The sequence below is a fragment of the Triturus cristatus genome, chromosome 9 (genome assembly GCF_964204655.1).
Source record: "Triturus cristatus chromosome 9, aTriCri1.1, whole genome shotgun sequence".
NCBI lineage: Eukaryota > Metazoa > Chordata > Amphibia > Caudata > Salamandridae > Triturus > Triturus cristatus.
In genome coordinates, this window is record NC_140592.1 from 83,136,978 (window position 1) to 83,152,422 (window position 15,445).

The 15,445-nt window shown below is 47.1% G+C and overlaps 1 protein-coding gene across 1 annotated transcript in view; it reads right to left on the reverse strand.

Moving 5' to 3' along the window:
• Positions 1–15,445, reverse strand: part of IFT122 (intraflagellar transport 122) — a 453,095-nt gene that overhangs the window by 250,612 nt on the left and 187,038 nt on the right. The window contains exon 15 of the mRNA XM_085624471.1: positions 5,905–6,045. Coding sequence (XP_085480597.1) covers positions 5,905–6,045 — 141 coding nt within the window. The remainder of the gene's footprint in view (positions 1–5,904; positions 6,046–15,445) is intronic.

Genomic DNA, 15,445 nt, shown 5'->3' on the forward strand with positions numbered 1-15,445 from the left:
TCCGCGTCGTGGTCGAGGCCCAAGCAGTACAGGCACCGGCGGTGATGATCGGTCACCGACATCAGTCGGTGACAGTCGTCGCAGGCCTTGAAACCAGGCATCCTACCGGCACCAGAGTCGAGAAAGTGACCAAAAAGAGTAAAAAAAGTTAGTCAAAAAATGACTAAAGGGGTAGCTCTCCCGGATCGGCGCTTACTGGTGCGGAAAAAAGAAGAACTGACGTCAGCCCGCAAGGGCGGCGTCTAAGTACTCCAACGATGTCATTCCGGCACACGACGCCAACGACGGACGCGGAGCCGCAGATGACACCTAGCGACGCGCTAGGGGTATTGCTACAAAAATCTTCCGGATCAAGTCTGACGACTGGGGATATTCTAAGGTGAGGAATCTAACTAACGTGTTTCTTTCAGATATGGCCATATGCAAATCAGTCTGACCCTGAGCCTCATGGGAACAGTCCAGCCCGAACTGCCAAGCCATGTCTTCCCTGGACCGGAAACAAGCATCCTGGGACCGGTTTCGGGTTCATAACCCTCATCAGCCAGGCTATCTTGAATCCAGTGGCAAAGTGAGCAAGGGACCCACGTCTGGGCATACCCTGCCAACTTAGGGCGAACAAAGCAATACCAAAGGGGATGATGGACGGAGCATTTGAGCGAATCAAACACTTACCCCCAGTCAACTGATCTGGGTTTAATACATCATCATTCTTTAGCTCACTCCACCACCCCAGTTCAGACATGGCCATATGCAAATCCGTCTGACCCTGTGCCTCATGGGAACAGTCCAGCCCGAACAGGTAGACATTGATGAAACTGCTCTTTGCATACGCCAAATGTAAGTACAGGATGAATACCTTTACTTAGAAAATTAAAGTGTCAAATCCTGCTATAAAGGTCTGCTGTTTTTTTTCTTCATATAACACTTGGGATGCAATTCAAAGAGGCTAAACAGTCACAGGTAAATGTTAGCTGACACCTGGGCAGAGCCCTTCCTTTGTTACCCCAAGGAGCAAAGCAGGTTCTAATCGCGGTGGGGCTCGTTTTGTCATTAGTGTCAAATCCTGATGAAGTGTCAAGACCGGCTTAACAGTTCTGCTACTATTTGGCATATAACACGTGGAGTGCAATTCAAAGGGCGAGGGCAGGTTGTCAAAACAATTCTTGTGTATTCACTGCCTGGCTACTGAAAAACTCAGCTTTGTTCTAACAGACTTCTGTCTCTGAGTTGCTTTCAAAAGACTGCCTCTACCTCGATTTTGGTGTCGGATGTGGGAGGACACTAGAATTATCATAGTATACTCCCCACGAACACCCTCAGTGTCCAAGTTTTGTGATTGGAGAAGTTCACTATCTTGAAAATGCCCAACATGGGTAGGTTAGCCCACATTGGCTAGGGCAAGCACAGGCGGTCATCGGACCAGTGGAAACTGGACGTGACGCTGCAGTTTAGTCTTTACTTGAAACCCTTTGAGTCCCCTAAGGTCCTTGGGGGCTTTAGAAGTGTACTCCTGTGTTGGATTGCTACTTAAAGAGCTATGTTACAAGGTAAAATTGTTTGTCCAGGATAAGCCGCACTCCCATCACAGTCAGCATCAAATGGTGCCTAGGTCCTGATCTAGTCTACCCATTGATTATCAGTGGCACTTTGTAATTCTTGAGCTATTTCTTCTTAAAAATAAAAAAATATATATCTCTGGTTCCCATTATTGGATTTTTGTCATTTTTGGCGTATTTTATTTACTACATTTTATTCTGTTTTTCTAATTTGTTTTGGCATTTTTATTGTTTTGGATTTCAACTTTATTAGTTTCACTACTGCATAATACTTTACAAATTACTTCTAAGTTACGCCTGTCTGCTCTCTGCTTTAGCTACCAAGGGGTTGAGCTCACGTTTATTTAGTGGTCCACCTTGATAAGGATTGTGATTAATTGTGGTGGGCACTTCCCCCTCAACTAATAGCCCCATTTTTTGCACACATCCAATTCTTTTGCTCAAGATGTGGGAAAATTTGATGATGAATTACCATGCACAATTTTTCCCTTCTGATCCATTTCTAGGCCATGCACAGATCGAGGATTGGCTCGAAATCCTCATTTTTCCTTTTTTAGAAATAGAAAATATCGTAAATAAATGCCTCTAGTCCTGTGCGAGTAACGGATGGGTTCTTTTGCCTGTTACATTAGTAACATAGTGGTCTCTTTTTGATGGTCTGCTAGTTAATTTTGAAGCTCACTTTAGTGCAATGAGCAGTGAGAGTGCCTCAAATAAGAAGTTACTTACCTTCGGTAATACTCTTTCTGGTGGCTATTCCATCTAACCACAGATTCCTCACCTTTAGAATAGCCCTACACCAGACTGGATCCAGAATTTTCGTAAACAGTGCTCCTGCAGCAGTGTAGCTTCATATTGGCTCAAGTTTACCCTGGAAGTGACAGAGTCAAGCAGCATAGAAGTACCACCTCTGCGTGCCAAATGTCCGTTTCTTGTTTGACTCTTTCCACATCCTCAGATGCAGAGCAAAAAACAATTGTCGTAACCAGTGTGCAGAGCTCTAAAGTAGGACCTTTTTAAATGGTTAAAAGAGACCACTCCTCAGAAAGGGGAGGTGGGAGAGCAGCGAGGAATCTGGGGTTAGATAGCGTATCCACCATAAAGAGTGTTACAGATGGTTACTAACTTGTTCCTCTGATTGATACTTCTCACCTTTATAACAGGTACCAAAGCAGTACCTTCGAAGGTGGATGGTCTGTGGAGAGGGGTCAGGCCAACAAATTCTGCAGAAACAGCCAAAATGTCCTTCATGTCAGACGTGGCTGTCAAGGCAGTAGTGGTTCATGAATGTGTGCACGGACACCTACATCGCAGCCTGATAGATGTGGAGGACAGGTACTCCGCATGCCATTGCAGAGGTGGCAGCCTTAGCCCTGGTGGAACAGTTTCTCAAATCCTCCAGGGCTCTTTTTTGGGCAATGAGTAGCAGGTCTTAATACAGAGGTCTATCCAGCCTTGACAGAGTCTATTCTGCACTGCCTTGCCTTTCCTTGCCCCCCCAGAGAACCCCACAAAAAAGGTAATTATCCACATTGTGGTCTTTGGTGTGATCAATGGGGAAGCTTAAAGAGATTTTTGGGGTCTTGCCAAGGAGTCTCTCTTGTTTGCCACTAGCAGCATCAGTATGAGTGTCGTAGGAACCAGATTGGATTTTGGTGCCAGAATAAAAGTCAGTTCTGTCATCAGAGAGGAACCGGAGACAGATTCTGGATGCACAGATGGCACGGAGGGCGGACCCTTCTGGTGGTATCCCAATTGGTGGCTTTCATGGATCCTTGGAGCCCAAAGGCATGCCAGAGGGAATCAGAGGGTTTTGAAAATCCACAACATGACCTATCCAAAGGCCTCAATCTGTTGTGATGTCATCGATTAACCCAGAAACATTTGGATACATTCAATCAATAAATCAATCAATCATTGGTTTATAAAGCACGCCACTTACCCGTGAGGGTCTCAAGGCGCGGGATCAGTCGAAGAGCCAGGTCTTGAGGCTCTTCCTGAAGGTGTGCAGAGTGGGGGAGCGTCAGATGTTGACTGGGAGCTCATTCCGGGTCTTTGCAGCGACGTAGGAGAAGAGCGTGGGGCTGAGCGAGGATCCTTGGAGTACTCCACAGTTGCCCTCTTTAGGTTCGGAGAGGAAGGGAGGGAGGGAGGGAGTCTGATTCTTTGGGTTCTGCCGTAGAGAAAGAAGCGGATCCAGTTGAGGGCGGATCCTCGTTTGACCTCTGCCCGCTTCCAGTTGTCGGGGAAGATGCTGGATTCGAGGAAGGCATTGATGGTCCGGCCCAGTTTTGGTGCTATGGCGACGGCAGCTCTGTGGTAGATGTGCGGTAGGCAGGAGTCCGTGGGGGCTCCTGAGTGGGTGTTCTTCATGGTCGTGACGGTGTCTTCAGTGGTGGCAGGTTTCCAAGTGGTGATGGTCGGCTGGTTATCGTTGGTGGAGAGGGGGGTGGTGTCCGGAGTCTGTTCGCTGAAGTTGTCGAGGAGGGCCTTGATTTTCAGGTGGAAGTAGAAGCCGAGCTTGTTGCAGAGATCCTGAGATGGTGTGACATCCGTGGCTTCGCTGGATGGTTTGGTGAACTGTTGTATGACGCTGAAGAGTTCTTTTGCGTTACTTGCGATGGTGTGGATACATTGGGATCAGTTGCAGAATCAGCTCTTCATCGGGGGACCCAGAGCAAGACCATGAGGCCCCCTGAGATTCTCGCGACTTCTCATGCTGAGAGTGGCGGGACTTGTACAAATCCTGCTTCAACTTCAATTTGTCTTCTTGTGCTTCAAATTTAATCTCAGCTTATCGGAAGTCTTGGACCTCGGCTTTGCATTACCAGGCCACCTCTAGGTTCATAACGGTGCCTGCCTCACATGACTTGGCGTCAAGCGCCGGACCAAAAAACCAGAGGCCGACCTCATAGGACTCAGTCATAGTCATCTATTTGCGACAGTCCCTGCAAAGGCTACCACCTACTGGCACAAGGGAGTAATGCATGCATATCCAGTCTGGCACCTTAGGATAGTCTAAAGGTGAGAAGTCAGTGGTCAGACGTATCCGTCAGAATGAAATAATAACTGTTAGCCTGACCTTGAGGTCAAGAATAGGGCCCGCCCAAATGTGATCTACCTAGAAGACGAGTCAAGAAATTGAGCCTGAAGCCAGATAGCTGTGACTGAAGCCAATGAAATTTGTTACAGCAGATAGATGCTTGATGAACCACTGTGGCCAAAGAAGGACTGGGCCTCTTGGTGAGCCTCCAGTGTCCACTGACTCACTTGACTTTGCGGGCCCTCAACGCTCGCCTGAGCCTATGAGGACCACAAGATTTTCCCCATTTCATCTTGGGTCCTGGGTCATTGGGATGTGCCTTGTTGGCCATAGTCAACCATCTAAAGATATCACATTTCAAAGGGGTGTCAGAATTCTAACCCTAAAACAATGTTTCCCCCAGATGTTTGTGAGAACCAGTGGGTTAAGTGAGACCCATCACCGCCAAACAATGTCAGTCCCAACAACCTATTTACAAGACATGAAATTCTCCAGTTCATTATCTCTGGGGAGGTTATTTGATTGCTAAATCTATTGTCAGCTTCAGTAGCTTCCAAATAGGAACCATGGCCTTTGGGACAAGCTTAAGTTTTAACTCATTCCCCTGAGCTGTATCAGCTTGAGGGTGCATCAAAGTATGGGCAGTCCTGCAACCAATCATGATAAACTAATGTTATTCATAGAGACTGCGACATGGAATTGCAGTGGAGGTATGGTATGTTTGGCAGCCACAAAATCCTTAGGGCTAGAGATTTACAAAGCCCCATCTTGGAGGCTGAGCAAGACAAAAAAAAACACTTGAAATCAGTTTTCATTTCTCCTAGAAATTTGCATTGCATTTCCCGTTCTTTTCAATCACTGCTGCTGTTTATTCAATACAATGTCACTTTGCCAGTGGGTACGCAACCAAACAGTCACTACTGATCAGTGGATTCAAAAGGAAACACAGACAAACCCATCAATAGGAACAATGGTAGAATTATAAACAGACTAGTGCCTGACATATTAATAACCTATCAGGCTCAGTGACCGATGCCTCACCAGTTACTCCGAAGCACTGGACATGTGGCAGATTTCCAGGTTACTTCACAGAATATTTGGTTTCTGAAGCCAATGTATGCATACACAGATACACAATTCTGATTTTTTTACATGCAAAAGGTGCCAGAAATGAAAAAGAGCTAAATATGACTATGAAATGATTTTTAACATAATGACTAATTACAACATCAATAGGCCTGGGTAAAAACTAGTATCAGTCACTATAAGACAACATTTAAAACTATCCATTCTTAAGGGTTATACCTTTTTTGCGGTCTCAAAATCCAGACCTTCCAGTGCCTCCATTGCCAGTTCTTTCCAGTCTGTGTCCGTGACCCCCAGGCAAGCGATCTGATAGGCTTCTTTGAACATTTTCCGCTCCAAGTACTGGTACATTGGGGCAGACTGAAGAGGTCCAGTGGGTTTGAAAATTCAAAAACAGACATACAGAACAGAAAGGAGGAAACAAGAAAAATATCTTTATTACGATACAAGTAGCCATAGGTCTTCCTCCCTTACTTTCTAACACGCTAGCAAAGTGTGCACAGCAAGCAGCACTGGAGGAAGTTTCTCCTACAGACATTCCAGCTTTAAAGTTTGTTTGGCACTCTTGCGTAATCTCCCACCTCTAACAAAGCAGCCTAGCGACGTGCCCTCAACTGTTACAGCCAAGTTCTTCCATGTTTTCCTACCGTGTATTGATGGTGTATGGCCTATGCATAACTTCTACAATGAAAGTCATACAGGGGCATTGTAAGATAAGATGGCTGATGAAACAGGGGTGTTCTTTTTGAGCTCCTCGAGGGCAGGGATCACTATCCGTGAAAATTCTTGATATGCCCTGGCCATCCACCTTCCAAGGTGACCAAAACTGAACAAGAAGACTCTTAGACCAGAGGGAGCGGAGACTCATCAACCGAAGACTCATTTCTGTGAGTCTGCCATCGCTGGATGAGTGGGTGCCCCGTTACCCCGACTGCGGTTTGAGGTGAGTTCTTTACGCACTCCTACTGGTCCTGATGGAGCGGAAAGCGCGATGCGACCCTTGGCCCAGGACAGGAAGCCCCGGCTGAGCAGATCACACAGGGTGCAGTGTCGCCAGCGGTCCGGACTAGGCTCACGGCAGTCTGCGGAGCGCCCCCAAGTCAAGTCCGGGCAAGATCCGTTCTGGTGCGGAAGATCATCAGGGCGCCGCTGGCGAGCCTGACCAGAGCAGCACAGCCGTCCCTGTTTGGACACACACGGCCGCTGCGGAGTGGTGAGGATGCCTGATTGAAGGGTTGGACGTGACCTGTGTCAGAGCTGAGATCCCATACAGGTTTCTGCTCTACTCTGGCCCTATATCGATAGCAGAAGTGTGCGGATATCTATTGGGCCTTCTCGCTCTAGTCGAAGGAGCAGTAGACTGAGCCTTGGTCACAGATGGTGGACAATTGTGTTTTGCATGGGGTGGAATATCGGCGAAACAATGAAGACTTAACCAGTCTGTGCTTTCCCCTGACTATGCCTCCTAGCCCCTTGCTGTAGTGAGTCAGCTTTTGGGTGAGATCACTTCCACAGCATCCCCTGCTTCTGCACTTCCCAGCAACCTGAAACCCCTCAGACCAAACTCATTCTCCATATCTCACGGCCAAACCTTTCAGCTAATGCCACCAAAAACCCGAAACACAGACTGATCAAGCAACACCCCGAAACACTCATAGCTGATATATACAACATCTCTGAAGTTCTAAAGAAAACCTGTCTAATCTTCCACACATCGTGGCCTGTAAAATGGTGCACAACCCTAACTAACCTCCATAATATTACAAAATCCACCAACATCCCGTACCACCGAAAACAGACGATTGCCAACTCTCCCACCTTCAAAGGCAAAGCCACCATAACCATCTACAGAAACGGAAGTATCATGATCCAAGATAATGACATAATTCCACGTTCCTTTGACTTAATTTTCACAACACTAAGGAATGCCGTTCACCTCAAGACCAACTACCCTGTGCAGACCCAACCTCCACCTGGGGTTATAATGCAGGAGGGAAAACACATGAGACCCCTCTAGTCATACCAACTCTAGCTCCTCTGCCATAACACTCTCTGCCCACACCACCGCCCCAACAGACCCTACCTCCTCCACCCCTCTTGAATGTCTCACACTCCTGCACCTTCAAGCTGGAGACCACCCAGCTAAACGCAGAAACGAACCAACCCCCACTTCTCTCTCCCACGCCACTAGGAACGCAGTCCCAGAGGTACCTGCCATCTGGCATTTAACAAACGGCCCCCTAGTCCGCTCGACTTGACAAAGGCTAAAGTACAAAGATACTTCCTGAATCCCTACTCCAACCCCGACCAAACCAGGGTAGAAACACACAGCAACTCAACCCTCGCTCTCACTGACCTATACCCTTTGTACCTAGAATGCCATGCACAAGATAAATCTCACATCAACTACTCCTCTCACTCCTCACTTAAGCCGGTGTCCACGACTGATCTGACGGAACGGTTAACTCACATGGAAAATCAACGCAATAAAGTAATGCAGGGCAATAACAATATCCTAATGATCCTAAAGTCTGATCCTGAACTGGCCCAAAGCACTCACCTCCCGTCCTCCTACACCTCAAGACAAATCCCATGAACGTCCAAGGTCCATCCTCACAGTTGGCTCACTACTTCTCTCGATAGCCTAGCACACAGACAGAAAAAATTGTCCCCCGGAATGTCTCTGAGGGAAGAAACGGCCTTAGCCACGACCGATGACAGGACTTCAACCCAAGACAACCCCACCTCCAAGATACAGGTGATTACTGGAATGGAAAGACATTAACCTTCCAAAAATTGCCAAACCACCAACCTACCACATCAAGATCCCCCTGGCTCCACCCTCTCAGAAGCCCAACAGCAGCAGGAACATCAACTGTATGCTCATAAACTGCAGATCAACAACTAAGCGTGGAACAGACCTTTCGGAAACCATCCTGAACCATGACAGACATCACATTCATCACCAAAACATGGCTAAAGGACTCCTCCTATCCAATCCTTGACCTACTAGTCCCTCATGGCTTCTCCATCATCAAGAAAGACAGGATGGTTCCTGGAATACTGTACCCTTTTGTCTGATTGTTCTGACTTCCCCGCTGCCTCCCCCCCCCCCACTGGTCATCGCTGTTGTCCTCCTGATTCTTTACCTGGTATGGTGGGACCCCCCCCATCGGCGCTCGACACCGTCTAGACTGTTTCTCGCCTTGAGTTTTGTTTTTGTTTGTTCTTTTCCCTTAAAATTTAAAATATTTGTATCCTGCCTAGCTTCTGAGTTGCAGATAATGTCTCCTGTAACCCTGCTGAGCCTCTGGGGATCAGTCGCTGCTTCGTGACGTCAAGTAATTGACATGCATACATTAGCGGCCGGCCCTGGTGGTTGTAGGCCCATATTTGTAATGATGCTAATTTGCACAATAAAGATTTTCCAACTAAAAAAAAAAAAAAAAAAAAAAAGAAAGACAGGATGAATCGCCCTGGGGGTGGCATAGCCATTATCCACAAGAACAACATCAACATGGCAGAAAAAGACTCCTTTTCCTATCCTATATTCGAACATATCAGCACAAACAAAGATGAAGAACAATATAACAAACAAAATGCAACCTCCTTTATCACCCACCAGGCAACGCGCTCGCCTTCGGAGAACACCTGTCAGAACTGATAATGCACTACTCACTTTCCAACGACAATAACTTATTCCTAGCCGACTTCAATCTACACTGGAATGATGAGGAAGACACATTTATTCAATCCTTAAGCAAACTCCTTCTCAGCAAAAACTTTAACCAGCATTGCAAAGGACAAACGCATTTCAGAGGCTCAACCCTTGACGCCATCATAGCCCACAACAAAGCGGTAAGTTTTGATAACTTCCTTCCAGTCAACTGGTCGGGCCACCACATCATTCTATCCATATGAACAAAACGGAAATTCCTCCTATTCACAATTCACACTCAGAAAACCATACAATGGTCCAACGACATAAGTCAGATTACCCTGGAAGGTCTGGAAGATAGAATGATATCTCTAGTTCCCGCTCCCCAACAGACAACCTATCAACTGACGATCCTATATCCCACAATAACTCAACGACATCCATCCTAGACCAACTAGCTCCCTGAAAACGTAAAAAACCTCGAGATACTCCCTTGAGATCCTTGTTTAACAAAGACCTCCATGCAGAAAGGAGACAGCTGAGAGTGGCAGAAAGCTTCTGGAGAACAAAACCCTCCTCAACCCACATTCAACAGCTCAGAGTGCAACGCATAGAATATAAAAACCACATTGTAAAAGAAAAAGAAGCATTCTTCTTCAAAACAACGCCTCAAAGAACTGTTCAAAATCATTAAAGAACAAACTTCGAAACCTGCAAAAACAGAATCCCCATGTCTTCAAAGAACACTGTGACAAAGTCACAAAATTCTTCACTGATCGAATCACGTAGATCAAACTCTAGTTAAACTACCACTCTGCCATCCACCACAAACCCTTCCGTTAGAATGGAGTGAATCAACTCACCCTTGCCGAACTCCCGAGGGGTGCTCAATCACCATGAGCTCAATGGATGCAATATAAACCCAGGATCCTCCTCAACTCACAGGAGCTGGAGGACGTTCAACTTGCTCATGGAGGAGGACATCTCAAAGATGACTGCGAATTCTAAGTCCTCCTCCCACTTAGCATATCCTTTTCTGGCTTCCTTAGCGAAGAGCCTCAACCACGCCCCTTGCAACTCTCTGGACAATGATAATAAACAGCTCCCTGCGCAATGGGTTGATGCCAGACTGCCTCAAACTAGGACAAGTCACTCCCTTGCTAAAGAAACCAGGTGCTAACCTCAACAACTTCAGACCGGTCTCCAACCTTCCCTTCAGGCTAAAATACTGGAGAAATTTATTGTCTCCCAACTCAACCAACATATTGACTACAACAATCTTCTTGACTCACTGAAATTGGGCTTTAGAAAAGGATATAGCACGGAAACAGCTCTAATGAACATAACAGATGACATACAAAAGTTGCTGAACACTGATAGATGCAGCCTACTCATCCTCCTAGACCTATGAGCGGTCTTCAACTGGCAACCAAAGCCTCCTTTATCTGCTAGGAAATAGGGGTCCACAGTGTCTTGTTTCTTGTTTTGCATGGTAGTGGTATGGAACTGGATAGGCTGAAACTGGCTCAAACTACTCACAGCAACAATTGGGATCAAAATGATTGGATACAGGAAAGATGAAAATGAGTTACTTACCTGTAACTACGGTTCTCCAGTATTGGTATCTTTCATAGAATCACATGCTTGAATCATCCCTGTTGTGTAGTGGGAGTCCCACGGTATACAAATAAAAGCAGTAGATAATACTACAATAGGCTACAATGCAATGAACAGTCACTACAATAGCCTATCCATTTTATGTAAAAAAGAACCAAACTTAAGAAGCAGACAATTAGGCGACGGCACCCTCTAGAAGAATCCCAAGAGAGGCTAGGTTCCTCAGATTTTCAACCACACGTCGTGTGAAAGGGAGTCTCCCTGAGCTCTGCTCAGTTTTCTCTTCATATTTCCAGATTTCTCCTTAAAATGTTGGATTCTTCAAAGAAAGGGCTCTTCAGGTCATGTGGAGCATGCGGTAAGAAGAGACTACATGCTGGAGAACCGTAGTTACAGGTAAGTAACTCATTTTACTCTCCAGTATTGGATTTTTCAAAGATTCACATGCTTGAATCAGAGTAGCTAGCAATTGCATAGACAAACATGTATAGAAACAATCCAATGTATACATATCTACCCTTAGAGGATGGTGGGTAACAATATACATGCATATACTAAAAGATATATAAGATATAATGTAGTAAATTACCATAAAAAAAATATATATAGAATATATATACACACACACACAAACGTCACATAATGCGAAGGAAAAAACACCTCTAATAGTAGAGGCTTACCTTAATGAAATAGATGACGTAGAACTGCGTGCCCCACAGCTGCTTCTCTATAAGTGCCATATCTACCCAATAATGCTGCGTGAAAGTAGGAGCACTCTTCCATGTAGCGGCACGGCAAATCTTGTCCAGTGGTACACCAGCAAAAAGAGCAGTAGAAGAGGAAACTGCTCTCGTAGAATGTGCCTTTACTGTGATCGTAAGTGGTTTACCCGCCTTAGCAGGACAGCTAAATAGCAGCAGCGATCCATCGTGCAATAGTTCTTTTTTGACAGCCCATAAGATACTAGCAGTTGCTCCATTCTGACCAGCTGTTTTGTTTGTTGCAAATAAAACTTAAGGCATCGTTTGATACCAAAGAGTGGAGAGATATCTCCGCCAGTAAAGAATGATGTGAGAAAAAAGTGAGCAGAATAACAGGCTCATTAAGGTGAAACTGAGATGGGACCTTCGGTATGAACTTAGGGTTTGTTCTCAGCATAACATAGTCTTCTGTGAAGCGCAAGTAAGGCTCTTTTATAGTGAATGCTTGAATTTCACTTACTCTCCTTGCAGAAGTAAGCACGAGCAACAATGTCACTTTCCATGTGAGAAACTTGCGCTCAATTTTGTGAATTGGCTCAAACAGTGGTTTCATGAATTGAGACTGGGCTACATTAAGGCACCTTTCTGGCGGAGAAGGCCGAATGGGGGTAATGTTCTGAATAATCCCTTCATGAACTGCTTGATGATGCGAGAAGAGCAGAAAGAAGAAGCGTCGGACGTGTGTCTGTATCGGAAGAGGGCCGCGAGGTGGACCCTTAATTAAGACTACGCCAGACCTGATTTTGCCAGAGATAAGAGATCAGATAAGATTTGTTCTGGAGATGAGAGAAGAGGGTTAATGTCATTCCAAAGGCACCTGGAACAAAAACGTTTTCAGGTGTCTGTACGTTTTAGTAGTAGACTCAGCTCTGGACAATTTGTCCCTACAGTCTTGAGGAATGACTAAATCTTTAAACTCATTGAACTCAGGTTCTAGGCATGCAACTGAAGAGAAGCTGGGTGCGGATGCAGAACCTGCCCTTTGTTCATGGTTAGCAGAGTGGTTGACACTGGCAGGCGATAAGGCTTGGATTGTGACAGCAGGAGTAGCTCCATGAACCAATGCTGGCGGAGCCTATGTGCAGCAATGAAAATGAGCTGGTTCTAGTTTCATTTTCATTAGTACTCTGGAGATGAGGGGGCATGGGGGAAAAGCGTACACAAAGATTCCTGACCATCTTATCGAAAACACATTCCCCCATGGCCCTCTCTGAGGTTCCCTGCTGGCAAAGAACCGGCATTTCTGGTTCCCTTGAGACGCAAAGAGGTCTAAGTTGGGTGCTCCCCATTTCTGGGAAATGGAATCGAGAATCAGCTGGTTGAGTCCCCACTCGGGATTTGTTTGAAGTAATCTGTTCAAGGTGTCTGCCAGGTTGTTCTTTACTCCTGGGAGATGCTCCGTCTTGATGGTTATGTGATGTCGTAGTGTCCATTCCCAGATCCTTTGAGCTTCCAAAGACAGGACTGGAGATCTTGTTCCTCCATGCTTGTTTAGATAATGCATGCAGGTGGTATTATCTGTAAGAATGAACACTGAGGATGCTCTTATCCTTGGGAGAAACGACTGGAGAGCTAGAAAAATCGCCCTCAGTTCCCCCAAAAATTGATATGCATTTTGAATACAGATAGACTCCATTTTCCACTTATTTGGAAGTCTTGAAGATGCGCTCCTCATCCTTCCAATGATGCATCTGTGGTCAGAACAAACTCTGGAAGAGGAGAGAGGAATGACAGTCCCAGAGAGAGATTGCTGGCAGATTGCCACCAAAGAAGTGAGTCTTTCATGATCAGTGTTATCCGAATGATATCGTCGAATGATCCTGTTATCTGAAGCCATTATCTGTCCAATTACTCCTGAAAGGGTCTCATCTTCAGATGTGCATGAGGCACCATGAGGATGGCGGAAGACATCATGCTGAGAAAGGAGTTGAGGAGACGGACAGAAGCGAACTCTCTTTTGTAGAGATTGTGAGCCAGAGCTAGAATGGTGTTCTGTCATTCTGTTGATAAGAATGCCTTGTTTTGGAGGGTATCCAACGTTGCTGCTATAAAAGCCTTATCTGATAAATGGGGCTCTATCTCGCCCGTTTCCTATTGGAAGAGGGACGCGTCAGGGCTGCCCGCTCTCGCCCCTCCTCTTTGCCTTGGCAATGGAACCTCTGGCTGTTCTGGTCCGCTCAGACCCTGCTCTCCGTGGGTGGGACTGGCCGGGCATGGTCCCCGATAAAATAGCTCTGTATGCCGACAATGTCCTCCTTTACCTCTCAGACCCAGCTACTTCTGGTCCTATTGTGCGTGGGATTCTTCGCCGGTTCGGTCTGGCGTCGTGTCTCCGTCTCAATCCCAGGAAATCGGTCTTGGTTCCGCTGCACCCGGCTAGGGATTGCTTCGATTGGCAGTCCGATATTCCCCTCCGGAGGCTATCTTTTAAGTATCTGGGTATCTGGGTCACCCTTCTACCGGAGCTCTGCTGGGCTCTTAACGTGGCTCCCGTGGGCAACAGGGCCAGATCAGACCTGGCGAGATGGCAATCGCTCCCATTGAATCCGCTGGGGAGGATTGCTCTCTATAAGATGATGATCCTTCCCAAATTCCTGTACATGCTGCAAAACACGCCCTGTTCTTTCCCTCGTCCGTGGTTCCGGGACTTTGATAGTATGGCGACCAAGTTTCTATGGGGTGGCGGTAGGGCCCGTCTGGCCCTCGGCCGGTGCCGGATTCCATCACACGACGGAGGTATGAGCATGACCAACCTATATTTATACTACCTTGCTACTCGGCTCCTGGTGGTCCATGACTGGTTCTCAGGCGGGTGGGACGATCCGGCCTACAGGCTGGAGGTACAGCTACTGGGGTTCCCTTCTATTCAAAATATGCTCTACGGGGCGACGCTTCCTCGGTCGCTTCCAGATGTTGTACGGGCCCCCTTATTGGCTTGGCGCGCCGCTCTACGGCATACCCGGTGGTCGGGGAAATTGACCCGCATTACACCACTCTGGCATGGCACTCGGCTGCGGGAGGTTACGGGCTTGGAAGGATTTCGGGCGTGGGATCTCCTTGGGATCTCCTGTTTAGGCGATCTGTGGCGGGGGAGTCGCATTTGCTCCTTCCGGGAACTTCAGGCTCGCTTCTCGTTGTGCCCCTCACAGTTTTACAAATATCTCCAGCTGCGCCATGCGATTCGGTCCCACGTCCCCCTAGATTCGCGGTTTCCTGACCATAGCCCACCAGAAGCGCAGGTGATGTTGGGGTTTCTGGGCAGGGGGGGTATCTCCTGTATTTACCGGGCCTTGGTCAATAACACCCCAATGGACTGGGAGGACACGAAATTGCGCTGGGAGGCTTGGGTGGGACCACTGGATGAGGCCGACTGGAGAGACGCCCTTATGGCGCCTAGGACGATCACCTCCTCGGCCAGGCTGTATTATCTACATACCGCCTATCTGACCCCGGAGCGCCTCCACCGTGCGGGTCTCTCTCCAGATGCGTCCTGTGCACGTTGTGGGGCGGATCCGGCGGATTTTTTCCACATGGTGTGGACCTGCCCACATCTGGGAACCTACTGGGGCGAGATCGAGACTGAGCTAACTGAAACACTGTTCAATGATCCCAGAATGGCCCTGCTGGGGATAACGGACGGTCTGGACAGTTCCCGTCATGAGAAATTCTTCCTCACTACAGCTTTGGTAGTAGCGAAGCGGGATATTGCCGCCGCATGGAAGCG